The sequence below is a fragment of the Anolis carolinensis genome, chromosome 2, assembly GCF_035594765.1.
Source record: "Anolis carolinensis isolate JA03-04 chromosome 2, rAnoCar3.1.pri, whole genome shotgun sequence".
Lineage (NCBI taxonomy): Eukaryota > Metazoa > Chordata > Lepidosauria > Squamata > Dactyloidae > Anolis > Anolis carolinensis.
In genome coordinates, this window is record NC_085842.1 from 83,838,769 (window position 1) to 83,865,686 (window position 26,918).

Genomic DNA, 26,918 nt, shown 5'->3' on the forward strand with positions numbered 1-26,918 from the left:
GTTCTGTATTTGCTGTCCTGATTTTAGAGGGTTTTAAAAACCCTGGTAGCCAGATATTTTTCATTTTCACTGTTTCCTCCTTTCTGCTGAAATTGTCCTCCTATTTGTGGACTTCAGTGGCTTCTCTGTGTAGTCCGACATGGTGGTGGTTAGAGTGGTCCAACAGACGAGTTTTTTTCTCTCCCACACAGATATATAAACCCCACTTGCCTAGTTTCGAACAGACCACACAACCTCTAAGGATGCCTGTCATAAATGTGGGCGAAACGTCAGGAGAGAATGCTTCTGGAACATGGCCATATATAGCTCGGAAAACTCACAGCGACCCAGTGATTCCGGCCATGAAAGCAACAGAAATGGTCAGAGCCGGCACTTCCCAGTCGCCAGAGGGCGCTGTCGTCTCTGGAAGTCCAAGGTGGGCCATCCCCTCTTGCCCGCCTTTCCTCGGCCTGCGCTTGTTGCGCGAACTGGCTCTTGAGCGAGCGAGCGAGCGGAGCCGGGACTGTGAGAGGCAGCGGGGCGCGTGGCCGGGAGGCTCTGCAGTTGGCTAACATGTTAGTATCAGCTGCGCCCGAGACATAGAGAGCGCGAGCCAGGCCCGGCCCGGCAGGAGCGCAGGCGCAGTAGGGGACTGTATATGGGGAAGGCGGGTTTTCGCTTTGGTGGTGGCGGCGGCGGGAGGAGGGGGGAGAGTGTCGTCGCGCGGCGGGTATTTTCCCTTGTCTGCTGCAGAGGAAGCTGATGGGAAAGGCCCATATATGGGCATGGATCAAAGGAGAAGCCCGTTTGCATGGTGTGCGAGTGTATGTATGGGTGTATATCAGGCATGGGCAAACTTGGGCCCTCCGGGTGTTTTGGACTGCAACTCCCACCATTCCTAACAGCCGGTAGGCTGTTAGGAATGGTGGGAGTTGCAGTCCAAAACACCCGGAGGGCCCAAGTTTGCCCATGCCTGGTGTATATGTACAATCTCCCAGTTACTTGAAACTCCCAGGCAACCGGCAGAAGTATCGAAGTTATAGTAATGATGATGAATGTATTATTTCATTCACAAAACGGTTACGCTAACGTGTTGTCGAAGGTTTTCATGACCGAAATCATTGGGTTGCTGTGAGTTTTCTGGGCTATATGGCCATGTTCCAGAAGCATTCTCTCCTGACATTTCGCCCACATCTATGGCAGGCATCCTCAGAGGTTGTGAGGTCTGTTGGAACTAAGTAAGTAGAGGTTATATATCTGTGGAATGTCCCAGCTGGGAGAAAGAACTCTTGACTGCTTGAGGCAAGTGTGAATGTTGCAGTTGGCCACTTATTTATTTATTTATTTATTATTCAAACTTATATGCCGCCACTCCCCTAGGGCTCGGGGCGGCTTACAAGAACAGGCTAAAATCTAACAATTTAAAAACATCTTTGAAACATCTTAAATACATCAATAACAGAAATCAAAAGCCTGCCGAGACAGGTGTGTCTTACATGCCCTGCGAAAGGCTGATAAGTCCCGTAAGGCACGGGAAAGTTGAAAGTTCTTGCAGCTTCAAAGCCTGGCCACTTCCTCCCTGGGGTAATAATTTGTTGGGGGGTGTTAGCTGGCCCTGATTGTTTCATGTCTAGAATTCCCTTGTTTTTGGAGGAATTTTCCCAGTACAAAAAACTCTAAAATCAGGACAGTAAATGAAGAACAACACTCTGAAAATAGGGGAATTCCATACTTGGAACAATCAGGGCCAGCTAATACCTCCCAACAAAGGATTCTCCCAGGCGGGAAGCAGCTAGGCTTTGAATCTGCAGGGCCATTAAATGCTCACTTGCCCAACAGACAAGAGTTCTTTCTCCCAACCTGGACTTTCTGCGTATACATAAAGCCCGCTTGCCTAATTTCCATCAGACCTCACACCCTCCGAGGATGCCTGCCATCGATGTGTACATGGACATACAGCCCGGAAAATTCACAGCAACACGATTATGAATTTATTGCTACATTCCCAAAAATGTGTTACGTTAAATTTTATTGGTCTTCATTTTCTTTTAAAGATTGTATTTCAATATTAGTATGAAGTCAATCCAGAATTTATGGTGTTAGGCCTGCTTTTAACAGTAATTCTCAAGCTACCAGAAACTATTTATGCGACATCATCTACCAATCCCCATGGGTGCCGGTTAACTGAGAGTCTACTCTGTGCTTGTGTGTGTATATGTCTTTATTTGTGTGTACAGATAAGCAGCTGAGGGGGAAAAGGAAAGGGCCTGAGGCTGTTAGAAATGGTGGGAGTTGAAGTCCAAAACCCCTGGAGGGAGGGCCCAAGTTTGCCCATGCCTGGGCTATCGTGATGATTTGATGGCTAAATCAGTACATTAATACAGAAGAATAAATGTTAATAGTAGTGATTCCACCAGTGTTACAAATTCCATCTTGAATTGCAATTTTAATTAAGGGGTTCAAACGGTCATCCCTGTACAGGGATGCACTACTTGCGTTGTTGAAGCACAAAGTTGCAAGCCTCACTTAATGTTTCTCTTCTAATTTCTTGATGCTGCACTACTATTGCGATTTTTATTCCTGTTAAGGGAGTATGTATTTTTTTAAAAAAATAAATTGCAAAACAAGAAAGTAGACCTAGTATGATATGTTGTTAAGATTGTATATATTTTGGGACTCCCTGTACACACACACACACACACACACACACACATTTATAAAGAGAGGGGGGGAGTAGAAATTGAAGAGGCTGCCTGTACGTTTAATCACTGGACAGAAGATGGAATTTCAGCAGGTGTTACACATTACTTGGTTGTGTGATAAGCAACACCAACTGAAACTCCCTATTTTCTGTATGGGAGCCATCTTCTGGCAAACCTATGTATGTTAGTGATATTTTTACTTTTTCTGGGGGATACATTCACCCGCATGACTTTATGTATGGGTTATATTGAATTTTGATTTTTCTGTGTTTCTGCGTACAGAATTGCGGTTGTCACATGAAGAAGGAGATGGAACCATACTATAAATCCGTTGTTGAAGGCTTTCATTGCCAAAATCACTGGGTTGTTGTGAGTTTTCCAGGATGTATGGCTATGTTCCAGAAGCATTCTCTCCTGATGTTTCACCCACATCTGTGGCAGGCATCCTCAGAGGTTGTGAGGTCTATTGGAAATTAGGCAAGTGGGGTTTATATATCTGTGGAAGTCATTGAAATCCACAAGCATGTAATTTCAACAGAAAGGAGGAAACCATGAAAATGAACGAAATCAGACTACCAGTATTAAAAAGAACTCTGAAATCAGGACAGTAAATAAAGAACAACACTCTAAAAACGGGAATTCCAGACATGAAACAATCAGGGCCAGCTAACACCTCCCAACAAAGGATTCTTCAGGCAGGAAGCAGCCAGGCTTGAATGTGCAAGGCCATTAAATACTAATCAAGGTGATCAGTTGCAATATTCACACTTGCCTCCAATAGACAAGAGTTCTTTCTTCCAACCTGGACTTTCCACAGATATATAAAGCCCACTTGCCTAATTTCCAACAGACCTCACACCTCTGAGGCTGCCAGCCATAGATGTGGGCAAAATGTCAGGAGAGAATGGTTCTCAAACATGGCCATACAGCCTGGAAAACTCACAGCAATCCATGCTATAAATGCTCAATTCGTGTCAATAAAGCCTGCCTTCAATAAGTATAGTCTAATTCGGAGAGAGAAAGGTTTGCCATTAAAAGAAAAGCCACTCTTCCGTCCCCTGCAATTAGTGGAAGCAGCAGCAGGCTTTTTTCTCTTAGCACAGTGACAGAATTTGCGCACACCTTGTGTCCTTTATGTCAAAAAATCTCTGTTCTGGGTCGATAACGGAAGCAATCTGATGGGAGAAGAGAATAAGAGCAGGTGGCAGCTCCTTGGAGAAGGGCACATATATTCCTGCATTGCAGGGGCTAGATTGCATGGCTCTTGTGGTTTCTTCCCACACCTATGTTTCTCTTCAGGAAAGGGATGGGATGCAACAAGGCTGCTTTAAACCAAGTTTATGCCATTGAAAGGTGTGCCAAAGAGCTGCCACCATGAGTAATATTTTCAAAGTTCAAAACTCAAGGAGCAAAGTTAGTTTCCTCATGGAACAGGAACAGAGTGTTATGTATCAAATATGACGGGTCAGGGGAAGAGATGCAACTAGTTTTGCAAGGACTGGTAAATTCTATAATCTTGTCCAAGTACGTGGGTTTTTTCTGGGAAAGTTTCCATTTCTGGTTTACAGCTCTCATGATCCCCATAGCTGTTGAGAGGAGAAAGATTGTATAATCTGTGTAAAGCATTCCTCAGTAATGAGTGACAGGGAAAGAACAATAGTTGCATGTACTGATAGCATGAATCACCCTCCTTTATGTAGTTTGCCTGGTTTTGTCTGAGGGGAGGTGGTGTAATATGAACAATGGACTCTGAGTTTTGCATTTCAGTGCAATAGCAATAGTTATTTCCTCGTCTAAGAAAACCTTATGAATTGCATGAAGTTGTAAATCCACAAGTAACTTAAAAGCACATATTACACACATATATGCTCTCATCCTAAATCCTTTAATGAACAATGGGATTGATCGTATTTCATTTGAATTTATACAATAGTATCTCTAGAAAAGTGATTGGCCTTGTCTACAATTTCGTTCTGTTTACATTTTTAAGACAGCAGTCTGATGAAGACCTTTACCTAAGAGTTAATTCGACTTGATCTTGCTTCTGATGAAATGTGCATAGCCTTGAGTTGCTGCATGCGATATGCTTAAACTCAGTTCATCAGATATTGATGATTTCTCATTGAGTGCAGCTGGAGAAGGTGAAACCTATGTATGAAAAGGCGCACACTATTAATGTTGTGGCCTTTAAAAGTAATTGGAACACATTTCTGTGAGAAGCAGTATTCTTCAGTTGCCATTCCCCAGCATAGTGTTGACCACAGCAACAGACTTTAGTCACTTGCAACGATTGGAAAATGCTTTTGAAGATGGCAACTGTTTTAGCCAAGATCTATTGGCCCTCTCTTAGGTACAGATCATGCTTTTTTAGCCCAATGTTCTTCTGGAATTCTGGAAATTGAAGTCCAGTGCATCTGGAGGACACTAGGTTGAGAAAGAGCGATCTAAACCAGCATTACTCATGTGGTGCTTGAAGGACCAGCACCAGTTTATGAGCCATCAGCGCCTGTCCACAGCAAGCTTCCGAGAAGGAACGAAAAATTTGTAGGCAATGACACAAATATGGTGCCGAGCCATGGCTATTTTCTTTTAACACATGAGAAGACATGACCCGTTAGAAAATACAATACTGCTTGGTGAGGTAGAAGGAAATAGGAAAAGAGAACAGCACCACAGGTAGATAGACTCAACCAAGGAAGCCATGGCCCTGAGTTTACAGGGCTTGAGCAGGAGTTAATAACAAGGAGACTTTCATTCATACGGTCAATATAAAAGTCAACTTGATGGCAATGAACAATAACCCAGGCACACTGAGAAAAACTTCCTTTTGGTCTTCCATATCAGATATCTGAAGGAGCACTGGTCTATAGTAGAAGTTCATGGCCTTTGGCGCACCAGATGCTTTAGATTCCAACACCCTGAATTTCCAGCCATCATGGCTAATGATAAGGGATTATGGGAGCTGAATCCAAGACATGTAGAAGACGAAAAGGTCTGGAATCCCTAGTCTAGACAGTGGTTTGCACAGCAAACTTGGACAAAACCACCTCTTGAGGGGGGTAAGAATAGGGATGGAAATCTTGAAACCACATGGAAACATCAGTTCATCTATGGGACAGGAAGTTTTCTTTGGCAGATCCTGATGTTGCCGAGGAGGATGACCCATATCCAAGAAGAGCCTAAACATATGAAACAGCTGCAAATATATGGGGCATGAATTGTTTTATGGAGAACTAATTCTGTTCCTCCACTGTCTCCTGCAGTGGGTGAAGTGCATCTAGTGGGCTCTCCAGAGGCAGAGGAAAGAGCCAGGTCCCTATGGGATGAAACAGTAGATGTGGCAGGGTTTGGACACCAGGCATGTACTCTTTTTGCTTTGGCCGCTATGCTTCAGCTGAAGTTATTATTTTTTTTAAGGGCTTTCCCGGATCTAAAATGGCCACAGTTAGGCAAAATATAGCAAAAATGCCCCCATACCTTCTCAAGAGCATTTGGGAGCTGAAATGGGAGGGAATGTGAGTCACAAAATGTCCTTTCAGGCCATACTTTGCCCATTTCTGGTTTATACCCTCTTTCCCCTAAACTAGGATTCATGACAGTTTACAAAATAGAATTGCACTGCAAATATAGTTCCTTTTTAACTGTACCTATATAGAACACAATAGGACTTGCGTCTGAGTAAACCTGTAGAAAGTTGTGCAGTTATGTGTCTTTAGTGTCAATGGAGTACAGTCATGATTCACTTTTGCTAGACTCTGCCCCCGCCTGATATTTTCGAACTTCACAATGGGTAAATTAGCAACCCAAACTATCCAGATCTGTTTTGCATGAATGCTTTCAGTGTCCCCAGTATAAATATGAATCTGTATTGCAGAAGCCAATGTCTGGAAGAGAACTGAGCCTAATTGGTATTTTTAATTTCAGAGCAGGAAAAATTGTGTTGAGTGGATTTCCGTGCCAATGACAGTAGGAAACATGCTACGCCATTATATGCACACAGTCTGTCCACTTCCCCTTGTCCCCAGTTTCCATGGGTTTTGTGACATTTTTCCAGGGAGTGTTTGCTGGTAGCAGGTATGTTCCCAAATTACCTGTAACAAGGCAGGGTCTTTTCTCCTCCTATTTGGCCTTGCCATGTATTGACACTGGGAGGTATTACAGGCAGAAATAGAAGAACAGGCCTTTGTGTTCTGAGACCTTGTAAACAACAGCTTTCCTGGCAGGATGAGTGCATTCACATCCTCATTCTCAATTTGGCCCATGGACTCCTTGATCCTAAGCTTCTTGAATTCTCTTGGAACTCCCAATAATGTGAGGTCAATTTGGCTGTATAGAAGCAGTCCCCAAGTTACAAACATTCAATTTAAAAAACTCATAAAGAACAGAGGTGAGACAACAGGAAGTGAGAAAAATCTATCCCTTGAAAGGGAAATTCACCCCTGGAAGAGTTATCGTGGAGAAAAGATGTCTCCACTGAAGCTTTCCCACCAATCCTTGTTTCCACAACAAGCCAAATATATCAAAATCCAATGATCACAGGGACAAAAAGTGAGTGAAATCTTTTGAACAGGCACAGACAGCAAAACAAACACCACAGGGGTGTTAACCCTTCCCTATGCTATCAAAAGCTGCAACATCTCTAAAAATGTGCAAAATTACCTGTTCTTCCCCCACACTTCTCTAGTATTGGAGTATGACTCTGGAGATCAGGGTTCGAATCTCTGCTCAGCAATGAAATCCCACTGGGCAAATCATGTGTGCATAGTCTCACTAAACACAGTGATAGGTTCAACTTAGTGTTGCCATAAGATATGATTTGAGAGCACACAACAGCAGCCATTTCCAGGGCCCTTTGGGAGGAATTTGGAGGGTAATTTTCCTCCTAAATGCTGGATAGGAGCTGGGGAACTTAAAAAACAGCATTGTGATCAAAATGACTGTTAAAAGACTTTTCATGCTAGCTTTGAATATTCATACAATTGGTTGGGAAGGATATTTATATCATACCTTGTAACTACCCTGTAACCGAATGAAGGAATGCTTCCATGTGAGGTACTATGATAAATGTGCTACTAGGTCAGGCTAGCTGTGAGATGAGGTCAAAGACTGTTGATTAACCCAAAGACACAAGATGCTACCAACATTATGTTTCTGGAGGCTCATTTTATGAGATGGCTAACATAGAGGTAGAAGTACTGTATTGTGGAGTACCTGGCTTGCCTACTGGGACTTTATTACTTTTTGAGCTGTTCCAGCAGTGTTAACCCTGATTCTTGCTCTCTCTCTCTCTATTAATAATAAGATGCAAGTATTACTGAGTTGTGTAGATCATTTGTAAGTGGGAAGAAGCTGATAATTCAAACCAGCTCATTCTCTACCCCACTTTGATGTTTTAGTTAGCCTATACATGAACTTGTCAGCTGGGAAGGTTGAAGCTGTCTATTTGAAGAACCTCGTCAGGTCTTGCTCACTGCTTGCTTTTGTTGTTGTTTTTGGGAAGGGTATCAACCTTTGACTGATGTAAGGGCTGGTCTATTCAACATTTAATTTACATTCCAAGGTCAGCCTCCCTTCAAATAAACACTGAGTCCACTCTTTAAAAGAAGAAGTGAACTACAGGAGTGTTGTGTAGCTTCCTGTCACATTCTTGTGAAACCTGCTAGACAGTTTCTCCAGGGCCTCATTTTGCAAGATGAAAGGATACAGGAGGGAGGCAGTTCTGTAGGAAGCTCCCATCTATTCCAGGTGATCCATCAAAGCAGAGAGGAAGTTCTTCAGGAATCTCTCATTTGTTCCAGGTAATCTTATACGTCTTTCTTCTGTTGATGGTCTTACTGCAGAAAGCTGCTTACTGAGTTGCATAGTGACATATGCTTAGATATATTTTAATATTTGTCTGTGAGCATGATAGTTAGGCACTAGGCAATATATGGCTCAGACTGTCACGTGGGTTTAGTTCTTAAAGGAAAAGGTGGAAATTGAGGGACATGGGATGTTTTCCAGGACATCACAAAGATGGACAGGGTTGGAAGCTTTCACCCCACTGTGGCAAGGGGAGAGATTCTCAGCTATTCTACTAGATGTGACCGAGTTGATATTTTTCCCGCAATTCTTCTTTCACAGAATGGTGTAGTCTTTTGCTGTTGTTGCTTAGAAAGGAAGAGTAAGTACATTGTTCCTATAAGTTGGAGAAAGAGATTCTTAAGCAAAGTTTTCTGCTACCACCAGCAGGTTGGTTATAAGTACAAAACAAGCACAGTAGTGTGCAATCTTTTATCTGATCGTGTCTGAAGAGTGTTGCAGTCACTAGAGCCAGAATCTCTAATAATTATCTATGGTTGGCCTTCAGTTATGAAGGGACCTCCTAGTGGTGTTTTTTAACTTGGAATTCTACTATCAGTTTACTTATAAGTGGCAGCATTCTTTTCTGATAGTCCTAATTTCTACTAGAGGACTTTCTGAAAATGCTTTTTGTAATACAGGGAGTATGAATCGTATATTGCTATGTTTCCTTTCCCATCTCCCCCAAAGAAGCTTGGGGTTCTGTTATAACCTGTGCAAAGAGGGCTGTGAGACATTTGTGCCTAACACTTTGGGTATATCTTCGTGGGTGACAGATGATGAGTGATCCAGAAAGGCAATTTGCCAGTAATACTTAAGTTGATCTCTAATGCAAATGTGAAAGGTGTTAGTAACAATTCGCAATTTTCTTTCCACTGTCTGTCCCATTTTAATACATAAAATTATCTCAGAGTGAACTTTTGTAAACATGTGAAACTGTAAAGCAGTGGTTTTCAACCTGCTCAGGATTTCCCATCATTTCTTGAGGCTCACTGATGTGGCACACCTGTGGACCTTTTGCAGCACACAAATGCTATAAAGCAGTGCTTTTCAACCTGTGAGTCCCCAGATGTTTTGGCCTTCAACCCCCAGAAATCCTAATAGCTGGTAAACTGGCTGGGATTTCTGGGAGTTGTAGTCCAAAACACCTGGGGACCCACAGGTTGAGAACCACTGCTATAAAGGAACATTTGTAGAATATGATCCAAAGTACAAGCTGTGATTGGCAGAAATGCAGCTCAGCTCTTATCCAAATCATTGCCATTCTGTGTTTTATTTGTACAGTATTCCCTCACTTATCGCTGGGGTTAGGTTCCAGGACCACCCACAATAAGTGAAAATCCACGAAGTAGGGATGTGGTATTTATTTTAATGTTTATACATTATTTTAGTAGTTATACACTATTTTAAGTCTTTATCAACCAATTGTGTGTTAATAAATTGCCTCCTTCTCCTCTTGTTGCCACTTGGGCTCCTTTGGCTTCTCCTTCCTCCCTTCCTTAGGCTGTAAATTGTAATTTTTTATGATTTATAATAGTCTTTTAGAGTTTATTGAAAAACCGCGAAACAGCGAATCCGTGAAAAGTGAACCGTGAAGTAGTGAGGGAACACTGTATTCTAATTTTCTACAGAAGTCGAAGCCCAAAGTGATTTACATCGTACCGTACATAAGACAATCGCAGTGTAAACAATGTATGTCATACATATATGTATGAAGGTTTGTACTGAGATGGCTACTGCTTCTTCTGCCCTTGTATTGTCTAAATTAGCAGGGACCAGATCTCCAGAATTTCAGGCCAGGGCCATTTCCAGTTATGTCAGAGATTGGACCTGGAGCCTTTTTCATGCTAAACATGTGCTTTGCCTTGCAGCTACACATGTTGTGCAAAAAATGACCACCATCTTATCAAAGCATTTTTGTAGTTTATATACATCTTTCTATCCATCATGAACCATTAGGTGGGTGTAGACTGATCATTAGGAAATTTATGATGCCATCATATGCTAACAAATGACTTGAAGGCGCAAACAAATTAATTTGTGAATCTTGTGGAGAGATCATGTGTTAAGTATTTACTGGTAATAAAAAAATATATATGTGAGAGAAAGTAAAATAGTTTCCAGCTGTTGGGCTGCTTTTTGTTCCTGGCACAAGTTTATGTTAGGTTGTTAAGCTGGCTACCACAACTTTTTTTGGTGGCTGGGGGCAGAAATTACACAATGTCTTTTTGGTGGACAGTTCAATATTGTCTAAGAAGCAGTGCTTGGCAGTCCCTGCAGTTTGGAGAGGTAAGAAAGTGCAATTTGTGCTGTAATTGAGGCAATGCTGTCCTCGACGCTTCCTTTCACAAATGTGTGGTTTTTTAATAAAAGCATTTACAGTTGATAAGGGAAATAGGCCTAGGTATGCAAGACCACTACAAGAACCTAGCACAGGCTGTGTTGAAAAGTAAGTTGTGCAAGGAGCATAGATTGCATTGTTTTCACCCATTAATCCTGTGTGGAAATAAGAGATGAGTGAAGTGTAATGTGGGCTGGACTGTAGAAGGGGAAAAATGTCAGACACTATTGCAGTAATGAAATCGTGCTGCGGGTCCAAACTACAAATAATGCCTTTTCCTGAAGTTAAGGCCTCTTCCCCTCCTTCTCAACAAACCAATGTTCTTGCTATGAGAAACTAAAGAGATGACAACAGTTACTTTTGGAGGGGTGGTGGTGGTGAGGGGGTGGCTATACTGTTTCTGGACATTGTAATCCAAAAACGTACCTTTTTCCCAATCTGTTGAGAAATTCCTCTATTGGAAGGACTGGCCTGCTCCTTATTCAGAAGCTTTAGGGTGTGTCTACACTGTAGAATTAATGTAGTTTGACCCCATTTTAACAGCCATGACTCAATGGTATGAAATCATGGGAACTGTAGTTTTACAAGGTCTTTAACCTTCTCTGCCAAAGAGTGCCTTAGCAATGGTCAGGGATTCTGGGAGCTAAAGTCCAAAACACTTGGAAAAGCTAGCGTTTGAGAAGCATTGCCCTAAACTAGGTCTGCATAGTTTGGCAGCACAAAGGGCCAAAATTAAATAGGCTAAGCCTCTTGAAGTTGCAAATAAGTTTTTAGCACCTCACTTTCCAAGTAAGGTAAAATTAATGATTAATTTGTATCGTTGTTGTGGTCCTTCCAGTTGTTTCAGACTCAGAGCGATCCTATCACAGTTTTCTTGGTAAGATTTATTCAGGGGAATTTGCCTTTGTCTTCCTCTGAAATTGAGAGAGCGTTACTTGCCTAAAGTCTCCCAGTGGTTTCAGAACCACAATCCAAGTTTCAAATAACTGCACCATGCTTTCCATCCCTCTTTTTCCTATCAACCTTTTTTCCTTTCCTTTCTTTTTCTCCTTTCATTCTTCCTTCCTGGGTGCAGGTGGGTGCAGTGCTATGTGAGCCGCATCAACTCCTTGTGCGGCCTGCATCCGTTCCCTGGGCAGCATGTTGTGCAGGCCTGCCCTAAACCAGAGTGGAAAGATAGCTACCTGCAGTATCTCTGGGGCAAGAAAAAGGAAAATAGTAATATAAGGAGTTGTCCTTCTGTCATTTATATTGTATGTTTGCCCACTCTTCTATAGTTGTTGCCCCCCAGAATGTTTCAGAGATGACAGGGCTGTGGCTTGAGTTCATTTCGAGACTTGCCAAAATCCTCATTGCTGATTCATGGTGACCCAGTGAATGAGAGAACTCCAAGAAACCCAGTTCTTGGTTATCTTGCTCAGGTCTTGCAAACTCAGAGCCTAGATTGAGCCAATCCATTTACATTGTAGTCTTTCTGTTTTTCTACTGCCTCCCACTCTCACGAGTATTGCAACTTTTCCAGCTCAAGATACAATGTGATTAATATATGTGTGAATTCCCTTTGTGGGCTAGTTCTGCAAACCATTTGTCAATCACATATGACATGCTGGGTTGGTTATGGGAATGTTTCAACACATCACTTTTTGCAATTTGCTGTATCTATTGCTGTGTCTACTAATGGGAGATTTTTGAAGAAGTGGTATATTGAGATTGGGAGACATGTGTAGTCTCATGGCTACTTCCCAGACACCTCGGACTCGAGAAAAAATGCCATATAAGGTGTTCCTTCGTGACTATTACTGAGATAGTAAAGACTTACGTGTTGTTAATGCTTATGATTCTAGTGTGTATGTCTTCAGTGATGTATCTTCATTTTCCACTCCAGCATTGATTAATGCAATGCTATAGTTTTGGAATAACAGTTTTGATGCACAGTTCCTCAATCCCCTAACCAGCACTGCTATTAGCTAGGGTTACTAGAGCTATAATTCAAAAATATTTTTCCAAAGTCTGGTTAATACACATCCCAGCTGTGTATCCAGTTGAATTATTTTTAATGTAAGGGGCATAATATGATTTATGTTAGGGATTCTGTTATTGAAGAGAAGAGTCGTGAAGTCATTTTGAATCACCAACCACACAAGTTTTATTAACATACTGCAGATTAACAAAACTAACTTGGAATCAAGCTTCCAACAAGACCTTTACAAGAAGATAGAGCCAAAATTTCGGCATTCACCTTAAACTATTGTTTCTTTTTATAGATGAATAAACATTTTCTAGTGGCAGCTGGTGGCTCCCATTTTGTGGAGTCATGAGCTTGCCTCAAGTTTTATTCCTGACTATAAAAATACTCATCAAGATGCTGAACCTGTTTTAGGATAGGACTCTAAATCTTTAATTCATAGTAAAACGCAGTAAAGATTTCTAGCCCCTATCACATGAGAGCCACAAGGTGCCACTGGTCTTCTCTGGTTTTAGTTTTCTAGGAAGTCATATGGCATATATAGAGATGGAGTATAAAATTTACAGTACAGTACATACACACACTTCTCACAATTGTGAATGGAAAAGGGAAAATGTGGAATACACCTTTTTGCTAAAATACTTTGGATGGGATTTCTAATCTACAGGTGATGAGGTGCCTTCACCCAGGCTATGATCACAAGAATATAGCAAGTATATGGGCTAATATAGAGCATTTGCCTTTCTCTGGTACAACTGAGCCACATTCTAAGGAGTTGCCATATAAGATTAAACTTGGTTGGTTAAGAGCAAGGGGTGGGAGATGAAATTTATAGAAACATCGTAGTAGTTTACATTGATTGGCAGATGTAATAGCAGAACAGTAATTTCATATCTCGACATGCGGATGATGGGAGTTGTAGTCCAGGCCTATACATAGAGCATTCAGTTGAGGAATATAGAGGTAGTAGATGATTCAGACCCCAGTCTATGGTGTAAACCTGAAGATGTTGCAGCAGGTGAGAAAAGGAGCATGATTAGTTGTGTACCCTCCATTCAGTCCTGTGTGGTTGTTGCTGATGTATGGGTGGCTGCTTGGTGTTCTTTGCTTTATGCCTTTGGCCTGCTTATAGAGGTTAGTTCAGTCCCTTTCATTTGGGCTTACTCCATGCAAGAAGCAGCTCAGCTTCCCTATAATGTCACTGAAAGGGGTGGCCATGATAGCATCTCCCCTGGAACCAGGTGCAAGCCTACCTCATTGTTTTTGTGCTTTCAGGAGCATGCCAAGCTCATGTCATTTCTAAAGCTTCGCCGCTTGGTCTCCTGATAGTGAGAAGAATGGGCTCAGTTTCAGAGATGCTCACCGTGGTCCCCCTTCACCAGAGGCCTGATCTGCTGGAGGCCTGTGTTGACCTTATCAATGAAGAGTGGAAGCGGAGCCGGGCCTCCCGCATCCACTCCCTGCAGAGATCCAGCGACAGCTTCCCCTTGTGCCTGGTGCTGATCAGGACTCAGAGGCCAGTAGAAGAAACAGCTGAAGGGAAACAGAATCAGTCCCAGCTTCTGGGCCATGCCAGACTCTCCCGTGTTGTTGGCCGGCCCAAGAGCTTGTTCGTGGAGACAGTAGTCATTGCCAAGTCTCTTCGTGGAAAGGGCTATGGCAGGAAGCTAATGGAAGCTGTCGAGAGTTACGCTAAATCCCGGGGCTTTTGCCATCTTCACCTCACTACTCATGACAAGCAGCATTTTTATGCCCACCTAGGTTATCGCTACTCCAAGCCTGTTCAATGTGCAGGATTTGTGAGCTCCCTTGTGCCTGTTGGATTTCTGGAGAGCGTCTCTCACCCCCAGGATGATGAGGAACCTCCTGCAGGGGCCGGACAGAGTAATACAAGTGCATCTTACAGCAGCCAATCTGGATCCAATTTCCCTTCACTGGGACATACGGTATCCCCTTCTTGCTCCTCTGTTTCTCCAGGGGCATTTCCTCCACCACCTCTACTGCCACCTCCTCCCCCTCCTCCCCCTAGCTTCTCTTTCCAGCCTGATGGGCCCTGTGTGTTGGAACCTGTGCCTTTTTCTGCTGACAACGTTAGTGCCATGGCTGCCCCACAGCCCACTTCTCTACCTCCCCCGCCTCCTGTGCCTCCACCAGTGGCCTCTTTGCCAAGGCAGCCAAATTCATGTGAACTTGCTTCTTGTGGCCCACCGGGGGATAAGGGACCGGTGGTTCAGGGAACTCCATATCGAGACCTCAAAGGTCGGCCCATATTCTGGATGGAGAAGGACATCTGATTAATTGATTTCATGCTGTGCCACTGTGTTGAAGATGAAGTGATAATTAGAGGGGGGAGGAAGCCCTTGAGAAGGAAAACTCACCATTTTAGTTATGGTGAGAGATCACCATTTTCAAAAGGAAAAGCCAAAGAATTTGGTCAACTAACAGTTCTGTTTCATCAGACATCTATGAAGAAAAGAGCCCATTTGATGCCATGAAAAGGTGAAGATACTAAAGCAACAATCTGTGTTCTTTGAATATACATGACTGAGGCTGTTATATTCTTTCACCTATGTACTACATTGATTTTTGCAATAGAACAGTGGGTGGAGCTACATTGAGTAGTGTATCACAAATTTATTTCCTTTTATGCCTCATTTTATTTTACAAATAAACAAATATGTGAACTGTTTACACTTGACTCTGCAGTGAGTACAAACACAAATATACTTCCCTGACTGATCATTTTGAATTGGCTTTCTCATTATCTCAAACTATCTCAATGTATCAGGAACAGTAGCAATAAATAATCCATCATCCCATTTTGTTCAGATGATTTAAAACATTTCTGATCCTACAGGCAGCTTTTTAAACACATGTGTAAGTGTCCCTTATATGCCTTCCTTTTGAAGTGTTTATATAAAAGATAAAATTCTGTGTTAATTTGTTTTTTCCTAAACTAAATATTTCAGTTCCTAAAAGTAATTCTTATTCAAATAACGGACTAGGGAGGAGACAAGGGGCAAAAACCTACTTACAGAAAGAGTCTCTTTTGCTCATAATGAGTGTGTGTATTGGGGGGGGGGGGGGAGGAGATTGATTTAAATCTACCCCAGTTCTCATATTTATATGTAATCAAAGCTGAACGAATAAAAGAAGCCAGGTTGGGTTCCAGTCTATGGCTGTTCCAGAATTGCAGAATTGTGATAGGAACAGTTTCCTAATGTCCAACATACAGTACAGTAAAAATGTTGGATAATAAGGAGGGATTAAGGAAAATCTTATTAAACATCAAATTACGTTATGATTTTACAAATTAAGCACCAAAACATCATGTTTTACAACAAGTCTGCCACTTGTTTGGGAGTGTGGCAGCATTTGTGTTGCTGTTGGGTGTGTTGGCCCACTGTGTGTTGCTGCCTAGAGACACAGCTGTGGATCTGGGCGGGAGGCAGAATGTTTGATAAGGTTGGATAAGTGAGACTCTACTATATATTTTAAAATAATCACCTTCATGGCTTGATTTAAGAGAAAGGCCAACTCCATAACCCACTTTGTCATGTTTCTGATATATAAAATAAAACTCAGTTCAAATGTCCAGAATTGTAACCCAGTGTTGATAACGTGTAGCTTGCTTCTGACGTCACTCGCACAACCATTTTGAATCCCCACAAACGAGTTAATAGAAAAGGGATTCCTGGTTAAAGGAACGGTTTAGAGAGTTACATTTTCAGAGCGGTTTAGAGAGTTACATTTCATAGAAGTTAAGGGATGAGGTTTCTAAGAAAGCTTGAGTTGCTACTCTGTTTTTTTTGTTTTTTTAAATTGACCTACTGGTCAATTGTTCTACTGTCTATGGTATGATTTTGATAACCAGTGAGTACATTGTTTGAAAGCAAGGTACATGCAGTGTCTGCTATAGATGCCTTTACTTCAACTTCGATAACGGAAAACAGCGTGGCTCATGTGGAGGCTGTTCTGAACACTTTCCCAGCCACCAGACAGCCCTGACCTGTCTCTGTGTGATTTCTTTCCCCAACTCAATACCAGCCTTATAGGACATCATTTTGGGACAGCTTAAAACATCCAGGCAGCCGTGAGGAGTGCTTTGAACAACATCTCAAGTGAAGGCTTCCTCTGCTGCAATGAAGACTGGCTGCAATGCTGTATTGGATCACAAGGAACAACCTCTTTTGAACAGGATAAACTATAATTGCATGTATATTCAATTAAAAAAATGAACCATTCTCATTACTTTTGAGACATACCATGTATATTTGGAGAGCACCATATTGGGGAAGGCTGTTTTAATGTATGAATTTTAAAGTCTGACCATACAAACTGATGATCTTTTTTCTGGTTTGCATTCTGGGACTTCGTTAAGAGGGCTTCATTTTGGCTTACGGTGTAGCCTTGAAAAGTTTGTCTTAAGTCACCACACACTGAAACATGAGAAATGGGGCAGGTTACCCCTGTGGGAGCAGTGGTTACCTCCTCCTCCACCCATGCAGAGTGCCTTCTATGGTGACAAATTGCAAATCAATTAAGTTCTAGCCCCTTGTGTACTAAGTCCCGAAGACTTGAATTTCAAAGTTGCCTTAAAATCATGAGAATAAAAAAACTTATTATTTACCATTTGACTTTTGGTTTCATGTAAGTCAGCAAAATACAGTTTTATTATTTGGAATCTTTTGCCTTACAATGGGAATGAACTTTTTGATCATAAACATCATTGGCCCAAGAGTAATTTACATCTGGGGTGGGGTTAAGTGGGTAGCTTATCATGCTCAGGCTGATCTCATATGGTCCCTGGCTTAATTGCAAAGGATCAGTTCAGGTATTTTCAAAGATGATATTTTGCTTCTACAGTATTCTGCTACAGGGAGAGAATTGAATGGGTTCAACTACTCTTTGCTGTGGCCTTGGGATAAGGGTTTGTTGGGCTCTGGTCCTCTTCAGTTACTGCCTTATCACTACCCTGGAATAATATGAGAGCCGGTGTGGTAGTGCTTTGAGTGTTGGACTATGATTCTGGAGATTTGGGCTCAGTTCCCTACTTGGCCATAGAGACCCACTGGGTGACCTTAGGCATGTCACACACTCAGCCCCAGAAAAACCCATGATAGTCAGGATTTTCTGCATATCTGAGTTCCAGCAGCTAAATTTTTTACTCCACCTGTCAAAATGAGGACACTTATTTGTTGGAAGATAACAAACTATTGACTTTTATGTCTCCATGTATGCCCAGGACACCCCAGTTAGTGAGTAAATATTCAGAGATCTCCCTATACCCTACATCTTGGATGGTGAATATGTGGCTATCTAAATGTTATTGGACTGAAACCTATGGTGCCCTTCCTCACCACTGCCTGTGCTGGTGAGGGATGCTGGAAACTGCAGCCCAGTGATTTGTGGAAGACTACATGTTCTCCAGCCTTGCCCTATATGCAAGAAGAATATTTTGGTTCCAAGATGTTTGTCAATTCCATCACATCTGACACAAGAAGAACACTGCTTTTAATAAATACTGGGCCACAAGCAAACATGGAATTTAGATTATTTAAGTGATCTTTAACCCTTTTTATGGGTTACCATAAGAATAAGAGAAAAGCTATGGATTCTCCAGGAAAAAAGGCACTGCAACACAATTTGTAAGGTAACAAGAAGGAAAATTAAGAAGCACAGAGATAGAGATATACCTATAGAGAACACCCAGTTCATGGGCTCTCTAGGGGTCCATGGGCAACACTGTACAAACTCCTGAATTATATAGTGTGTGTGGGAGAGTGTAGAAGAAGATATACACTGCTCTGTCACATTATTAGGAAAGAGTTGTAACACAGAAAGATGACTGCTAAGGTTGTCTCAACTGACAGAGAAAACAATGTTAATTTTGAACTACTTTTAAGAATTAGAAGTTCACTCAGCTAGATAGTAAACTATCCAATCTGTGCTACAGCCTGAACTCAAATCCCAGGACTCTTTTTAGGGAGCAAAGGTGACAAGTGCTTTGTATAAGTGTACGATAGTGAACTTCACCTCAGAGCAAACATACATTTCTAATCCAAAATCATTTCAGATGGATAAGTGGGGTCAGTGGAGGTGACCTATTTATTAGATACATGTTGCTTTTGAAGCAACCAACTCCTCCAACAGACCACCTCAGAAACGATGAGCAGTTGGTAGCATAGTAGGAGAATGAGCCTGGCTTGTTTCTTAGGCTTGCTATTCATTCACTCTGCATTGCTGGAGTGGAAAGTGAAGGCAAGGGAAATGATACAAAATAAACAAATCCAAACCAGCAGCAAGAGAAAGTAACCCAGTCTGTATTTTGCCTTTCTTTGCCAACCATATAGTAAAGGCATTCCTTTCACCACCCCTATGCAATTTTTACAGCCTCTGTTGACCAATCTAACATACTAGGTTAGGTTTATGCATAAACCATTATAGCTAGCTCTCTTCCAGGCAGCTCCATGCTAAATGATGGCCACTTGTTTTATGATTAAAAATAAAATCCATGAGTTAATCTTTACAGTTTTCTCCAAGGCACTTATTTCAGAATAATAGCTTGAAAGGGGAGCTTTCCCCCTATGAATAAAATATGTTCTTTCTTTGGAAGAGTATCTTGTCAGAGGCTGCATGTTAGCAGACCCCACACCTTCCAAGTATCCCCATTTGGCAGAGAGAGGGGCCGGGCTGTGGTGCAGCTGTTGAGCAGCTGCCTTAAATCACTCTGACCATGAGGTCATGAGTTCGAGGCCAGCCCGTGGCGAGGTGAGCACCCGTCAATTAAAAATAAAAAATAGCCCCTGCTCGTTGCTGACCTAGCAACCCGAAAGATAGTTGCATCTATCAAGTAGGAGATAAGGTACCACTTATAAAGTGGGGAGGCAAGATTAACTAATTTACGACCTGGAATGAGGAAGTGCCGTCAGTGTGGATGATGAAGCAGCTGCTCCCCCCTGTGGCCAGAATTGAACATCCCCTCAGAAGACCGTTAACTTGCCTCTGCGTGTGTCTCACAGTCTCTGTTTGATGTGTTTATGGGCATTGAATGTTTGCCCTATGTGTGTTATAATGTGATCCGCCCTGAGTCCCCTTCGGGGTGAGAAGTGCGGAATATAAATTCTGTAAATAAATAAATAAATAAATAATAAATTAATTAATTAATCCTCTGCCATCCTATTTTTCAAACTGTATTTAAAATCTCCCAGTTTATCTTTCAATCTTCCATTTCCCACTTGTCAGTTTTCTTCAAAATTGCACAATTCTTGAAGAATAAATTATTTTAAAAATTACCATTAAAGTTTCATGCAAAAAGATAAATGATGAGAAAAGTAGCATCAAGGCACATTTCAAAAACACCCAAACTTTGATGTCACCACAATGGTCTTACACAGGGGAATCTGACCGTTCCTATCCCACGTTAAAATAAGCACTTTTAGCCATTTTGGTGAGAATCTGAAGACAATTGTTCCCCAACACCTAAACTTCAGTTTCTACACACTTTAAAATCAAATTAAAGACAGAGTCCTACAGAGCCCATTATACGACGCAAACTACTTCCAGTGGTTCCCTGTGGGACTCCATCTTTAAACGATATTTAAAGTGTGTAGAAACAGATTTTGGGGTCAGGGAGCAATCATCTTCAGATTTGTGCCAAAATGGCTAAAGGTGCTTATTGGGGGGAGGGTAGAATCGTGTTCTCAGTAGACCCAGGCAAAAGCAAATTGCTGAATCCTCTCTTAGCATGTGTGTTCTTCCTCATTAATAAATTTTGCCCTCTTGGAAATACTTTGATGTTGCTAAGCCATATGTCTCCTGGAGCATATGCAACAGTCTGTCAGCTAGCCTTGAAGCAAGTGAGCTAGCCTCTTACTGTTCTCTCTTTCTCCCTGTTTCTGTCACAAGCAGCAGCTCTAGAAATGAGGCTTAAGCTCATGCATTGCTATGCTGTGCCCCACTGTGGGATCTCCACTTCCAACATTCTGATCTGCATTACCAGCAAAAGAAATTGCTGAAAAGCATTCCGTGTGTGCATGTTCTCTCGCCCACTAAATTCTAGGGCCTTCCCAGTGATTGCCCCTTGGCTCTTGCAATTCCCTTCTCAGGATGGCCAAAATGATAACTTTGTCTTTCAGCAAAGAATTATTTCAACAGGCTTTTAGATTTGAAGAATTTTAAAGAATGGATTTAAAGTAGAGGATAGAAAACAAAGCCTTTATCCACAGTCTGAGCAGAAAGGGGTCCTTGGCAATCATTTGCAAAGCATGCACAAACTCTACTCTTTTCCAAACCTTTTGAAAGCTTTCTAATTACTACTATCTGATGGGTTCTTTGCCACCTGGCTAAGCATTTGCGATTGATTACAATGTGTTCATTACCTGCAAGAGAAGTTAACATGGCTCACAATCGCTTTGTGCTCACTACTAAAACATTTTGCAGCCAGTCATGAATTCTAAATAACTCTGGCCTAGTGCTTAATTTTTTTAGCCGTCATCAATAGTTTATTTATGTTTTCATGTTGATCTTTGGAATATTTATAGATATATAGTATTTGTTTAAATTTGTAAGCCACCTTGATTCCCAGTTCGAGGGGGGGGGGAGGCAGAGTACAAATTAAGATGATCATCATGTAATTAATAGTAATAGTAATCAATGTGATAATATTGTAGTGCTAGAAATAATAGTTCATTAGTAATTATTAGTACTAAATAGTAATAAGCTCCCCCCCCCCCATTTTTCAAATTTGTAAACAATATGATCACAACATAATATTGCTAACCAAGGTTGTTCTCCTGTCAGCGGATTTGAATGTGGGCTTCCCAATCTGAGTTGGGACACTGCAACAATTATGCTGGTCTTTTGTAGCTGGTGGTGGTCTGTAAATGGTTGGAGAAGAAAAAATTCATATTCAGCCTGTTTCTTTCCTTTCTTGCTGCCAGGGTATGCATTTGTAAACCAAGTAGGAAAGGCCCCAGAAGAGACGTTGGCTTATTACATCCACCATGATTGTGAATGGAGTTATTTGGATCTGCCTCACCTTCTGCTTTGGAGCCACCCAACACCTTCAAGAGCATAACTGGGAACAAACAACTGCCCGGCCCATCGTCCAGCATGAACCATTTGTTGTAGTGTGGAACTTTCCCACAGTCAGATGTCAAGAGCGCTTTGGGATTACTTTGCCCCTTGGGGCGTATGGTATTGTTGAGAACAAAGACAATGTGTTTCGTGGGCAGAACATGACTATTTTTTACAAAAATCAATTTGGACTTTATCCCTACATCTCTGAAGAAGGTGAATGGCATAATGGGGGAATACCCCAGAATGTTCCTCTGAAAGAACACCTGGAGAGGTCTTCAAAGGAAATTGCAGAACTCTTGAACCATGGTTTCCAGGGTCTGGCAGTGGTTGACTGGGAGGAATGGAGGCCACTCTGGAGACAAAACTGGGGGCCCAAAAAAGTGTACAGGGAGGCCTCTGAACAGTGGGCATTGGGAAGATTTCCTGACCTCTCCCCACAGGAACAATCTTACTTTGCTGAGGTAGAGTTTGAGCGTGCAGCCCGGGCGCTCATGGAAACCACACTAAATACAGGTAAAGAACTGAGGCCCCAGGGATTCTGGGGCTTCTACCGATTTCCTGAGTGTTTCAATGACAACTGGGAGAAAGAGGAGAATTACACAGGACACTGCAATCCCAAGGAAGTCCAGTGGAATGACCAGCTCATGTGGCTGTGGAAAGTCTCCTCGGCTCTGTACCCCAGCATCTACCTCCCACCGAAGCTCCCACCATCCTACCACCAGAGTTACATTCACCACCGGCTCAGAGAGGCCTTACGGGTGGCTCAGTTTGGCCCCAAGCAGCCTCTCCCAGTCATAGCTTATTCCAGAGTCTCCTACAGACATTCTTCAAGGTACCTGGCAGAGGTAAGCATCTCAGCATGTCCAAAACATGTTTTTTAAATGAGACAGGTGAATAAAAATTCATGGAATCACAGAGCTGGAATAGACATTAAGGCCATTCAGTCCAACCCTCTGTCATGCAAGAACACACAATCAAAACACTCTCGGTAGAGAAGGAGACTCCTCAAACTCCAAGGCAGTGTATCCCACTGTCAAATGGCTTTTACTATCAGAAAGCTTTTCCTAATATGCAGGTGGAATCTCTTTCTGCAGTTTGCATCCATTGTGCCACATTTAATCTCTAGATGAGGAGAAATCAACCTCATTTCATCTTCAATATGATATCCTTTCAAATATTTGAACATGGCTATCATGTCCACTTTACACATTATCTTCTTCAGGTTAGATGTACTGTACTCAGGTCTCTTAGCCTCATAGGGCATGGTATCGAGATCTTGTTTAAATATTTGAAATAATGTGATATTGAGCAAACTTGTGTTGTGCTGCTCCAAAGACAAGAACATGAAGCAATATATTCAAACTGCAGGAAAGGAGATTCCACCTAAACATTAGAAAAAACTTCCTGATAATAAAGAGCTATATGGCAGTGGAATATGTTACCTCCTTGGAGTGTGGTGGAATCTCCTTCTCTGGAGTTTTTGAAACAGACTAGATGGACATCTGTTGGAAATGCTTTGATTGTGTTTTCTTGCATGGCAGAGGGTGGGACTCGATGGCTCTTAAGGGCTCTTCCAATTCTATGATTATATCAAAATCTAAAAAAATAATGGCTTGCTGACTAGATCTATCCAAGCCTAAAGCTATCAAACCTACAACTACCATAATCAAATATTATTGGCTTTCTGTCTGACCTGGTCAGGACTTACCAAAGATGAAATGACTTTTTGTGATTGATTAGCTGAAATAATTATCAACATTTTGTTATCAATCTTAATTAAGAATACAGGGCAGGTGTAGATATCACAATAATATAAGCGCCATGTAATGATGAAGAGAACAAGCTAGATTCCGAAATATGATTGTCAAGTTGGTGCAGTCTTGGTGCTAAGAGACTGAAAGAAGCCTTGTGCCACTCACCTAAAAACCCATCTGGGTCAGGTGATTCCTTTGTGGGTTAAACCTCTCCACCTCATGTGCTCCTTGCTTTGATAGAGACAATTGGCATAGTGATCTGCATCTTCACACACCCGATACAGACTTAGCATCGTCAAAATGAACCTCAGTGTAAAATAGTTCTTGTTTCTTCCATCAGGCTGACCTGCTGTATACGCTTGGCGAGAGTGCAGCGCTTGGAGCGTCAGGGGTTGTGCTCTGGGGTGATCTCTCCTATTCTCAGTCAGCTGTGAGTATCTCCTAAAGTTTCTTTTGTTCCTTTAGGTGACAAGAGAGTATTAGCCAGAAAAGGGATACATACCTTCCCCACAAAATTGATGACTCCAGCAGGTATTTTTCTGTGCTGGATTTTTCTCCAATGATCTTACTTTTGGTTATCTATTCTTCCTAAAAGAAAGGACAGCTCTTCCCAAAGGAAATTGTTAGAAACATAATGGAAGTAGATCAGGTTCTGGAATATTTTTACTTAGAAAAACAGCAAATAAGGGTGAAACAGTAAAGATTTTTTTCACCTTCCCTGAACATACTAAATTGTGGGTTGCCCCAACCTTGAAAGATTCAGAACACACATAAAAGGAAATGCTAATTCTGACAGAACATGGTCAACTGATGCAGCTAGCAACGATTTATGATTATCATAAATCTGGACATCAAATTGCAGGGGTTAAAAGGAAATTGTAAAAATGAATGAAGGTTAGGGCTGTCTACTAGATATGGTGTCTATATATTTTGCCAAATATCAGATGCTTGTTAGGGGGCATGAGCAGGTTACTGCACTTATGTCCTGCTAGTGGGTTTGTTATAGGCACCTGGTTGCCACAGGATGAACTGAGTCTTGGACTGGCTAGATTTTTGGACTTGATCCTTCAGGGATCTCTTAATATTGTATTCTTCTAATTTTAATATTCTAAGCAGTAATTCCTGCTTTCCATCTTCTAGGAAAGCTGCAGGAGCCTTCAACATTACATCACCTCCACACTGGGACCGTACGTCATCAATGTCACCACAGCAGCACGCCTGTGCAGCCGCCAACTCTGTCACGGGAATGGACGTTGTGTGAGACGGCACCCCAGTGACCTAGGAGCCTTCCTCCACCTGGACCCAGTGATATCGGATGGGGACATTGATTTCCAGCACCAGGAAGGGTTGTCATGGGAGTCCTTTCGGTGTCACTGCTATCCTGAATGGACCGATGTGTGGTGTCAGAAACCACAGTGGACAGAGCCTATCAAAGGGCCAGAGTACAACACTAATTCACAGTATTATAATATTTACGATGCAGCACATGACAGCAATGTTATCATGAAGTCAAACATCTGTCCTCCCCCCATTTAAGAACTAGAGCTCCGAACACTATCCCTTCAGATGCAGCACTTTAACTGTGAGCAGACTTGGTGAATTTTGTTCCAAAGAGTGAATGTTCCTCAGTTGGATCAATTTTCCATTTTCTCTTTCCTGAGTGATGTTCAGATGTAAGGAAATAGCAGACACATACCCAACTATACAGTATGGCCCCTACCATATCTACGAGGAATATGTTCCAAGACTTTGTATGAATACATGAAACCAAGGTAATAGCGAACTGCATTAAATGAATGACTTCTGATAAAAGGATACTGCAAATTGATGCTGGAGGACCTAGGAAATACCAGAGAGGACACCTCTCTAGGCATAGCTAGGTCCTTCAGCATTACTCTGTGGTAAACCTCCAGCAGAAGAATACTACAGAATTGCCTGGATGTCCTTGAATATATATGTTGTTTCAGATGTGAGTAAATGATGCTACAGGTTCCTCAGATTCAGGGATTGTACTGTACTGTAGTATGCATTTGCAGTGGAAGTAATTACAGATGTCAGTCAATATTTTCATAGATGAATGCTTCCCTTTAGAAATGTGCACACTATCCTCAGTAATAAGGTGCATGCTTTCCATGTGAAGGATCTCAGGTTCAAAGCCTCACACATCCAGATAGCAATATCAGATAGCAGATGATGAGCAAGATCTCCCCCCCCTCCGAGAGTCATTCCATCCATGATAGGCAATTTCTGGGCTAGATGGACAAATAATATGACCTAGTATAAGTTATCTTCCTGTACCCAGATACACGGAGCTGGGGGCTTATGTGTGTTTAAGTGTAGTAATACACATCTGGAAAAATAAAGGTACATTTGACAACTTCAATGCTTCTGTTGTTCTGGTAGCATGTGCCTTCTGAGCTGTAGCAAAGGTATTCAGAAAGGTGTGCTTGGTTTGGGAGCAAGCCCAACTTAATGGCCATAACCACTCATTTAAAACTCATTTCCTGATTGATTATGTCTGCACAACTACACAAAAGGTTTGCATGTGACCACATGAATTTATCTGAGTAGAGATCATTAACTGTGGCAAATGACAGACTGTTTACTGTAGAGAGGTCAAGTAACTACTGTATTTACAATAGATTATCCTGCAATTGCTCTGTGGTTCAGTCTTCTTCCACACTACATATTATAACCAACTGACATATTGTGATTACTTGTATTTACTCGAGTCTAATGTGCCATCAAATCTAATGTGCACCTCAATTTCCAAAGTCTAGAAACAATTTTTTTTAAAATTATTTACTGTCAAATGTATTGCACAGTGGCAAAAGGCACACTCTTTGTCATTTGGCCGAAAAAAGTTTGCATTGTAGTTGCTGCCTGCTTAGGATTCTGTCTCTAAAACAAAAGTGTTTGAGCGCCAAAGCTTCCAGAGACAGAAAATGAAAGCATTGGAATACATGTATGCTTTAGAATGAATGCACTTCAACTGTTTTGGTTCAATATTGACCAGACTTTGAGCCTTCTCTGCCAAAGAATGCTAATGCTTCACCAAACTATAAATCCCAGGATTTCACAGCATTGAGCCATGGCAATTAAATGAGGAGCTCCAGGTACAGCTCCTTAAGCATCTCAGCACTAAGCTGACTGTATGATGCACATCTAATGGGCACTCTAAGTTTGAAGAGGCAATTTAGACAAAAAAGGTGAGTGTTAGATTTGATACAGTATTTTATAGATGAGGGATGTAT

The 26,918-nt window shown here is 41.8% G+C and overlaps 2 protein-coding genes across 2 annotated transcripts; both read left to right on the forward strand.

Annotated features, from left to right (window-relative positions):
* The first annotated feature begins 341 nt into the window (after nucleotides 1–341).
* Nucleotides 342–15,520, forward strand: naa80 (N-alpha-acetyltransferase 80, NatH catalytic subunit). The gene is made up of 4 exons (XM_062969363.1): nucleotides 342–504; nucleotides 6,707–6,755; nucleotides 11,939–12,081; nucleotides 14,105–15,520. Exons 1-4 carry the CDS (start codon nucleotides 342–344, stop codon nucleotides 15,121–15,123), a joined length of 1,374 nt encoding a protein of 457 aa, XP_062825433.1. The 3' UTR covers nucleotides 15,124–15,520.
* Nucleotides 383–26,047, forward strand: hyal3 (hyaluronidase 3). Its single transcript, XM_062970094.1, has 4 exons — nucleotides 383–554; nucleotides 21,772–22,755; nucleotides 24,005–24,094; nucleotides 24,805–26,047. Exons 2-4 carry the CDS (start codon nucleotides 21,835–21,837, stop codon nucleotides 25,198–25,200), a joined length of 1,407 nt encoding a protein of 468 aa, XP_062826164.1. The 5' UTR covers nucleotides 383–554; nucleotides 21,772–21,834; the 3' UTR covers nucleotides 25,201–26,047.
* The last annotated feature ends 871 nt before the right edge of the window (nucleotides 26,048–26,918 follow it).

Coding starts and splice junctions, on each gene's coding strand:
- naa80 (XM_062969363.1), top strand. CDS start 342: ATGAAAGCAACAGAAATGGTCAGAGCCGGCACTTCCCAGTCGCCAGAG. Junction 505..6,706: donor GAGCGAGCGGAGCCGGGACT/GTGAGAGGCAGC, acceptor CCTTGTCCCCAG/TTTCCATGGGTTTTGTGACA. Junction 12,082..14,104: donor GGGCAAGAAAAAGGAAAATA/GTAATATAAGGA, acceptor TTGTGCTTTCAG/GAGCATGCCAAGCTCATGTC.
- hyal3 (XM_062970094.1), top strand. CDS start 21,835: ATGATTGTGAATGGAGTTATTTGGATCTGCCTCACCTTCTGCTTTGGA. Junction 22,756..24,004: donor CTTCAAGGTACCTGGCAGAG/GTAAGCATCTCA, acceptor TTCTTCCATCAG/GCTGACCTGCTGTATACGCT. Junction 24,095..24,804: donor TCTCCTATTCTCAGTCAGCT/GTGAGTATCTCC, acceptor TCCATCTTCTAG/GAAAGCTGCAGGAGCCTTCA.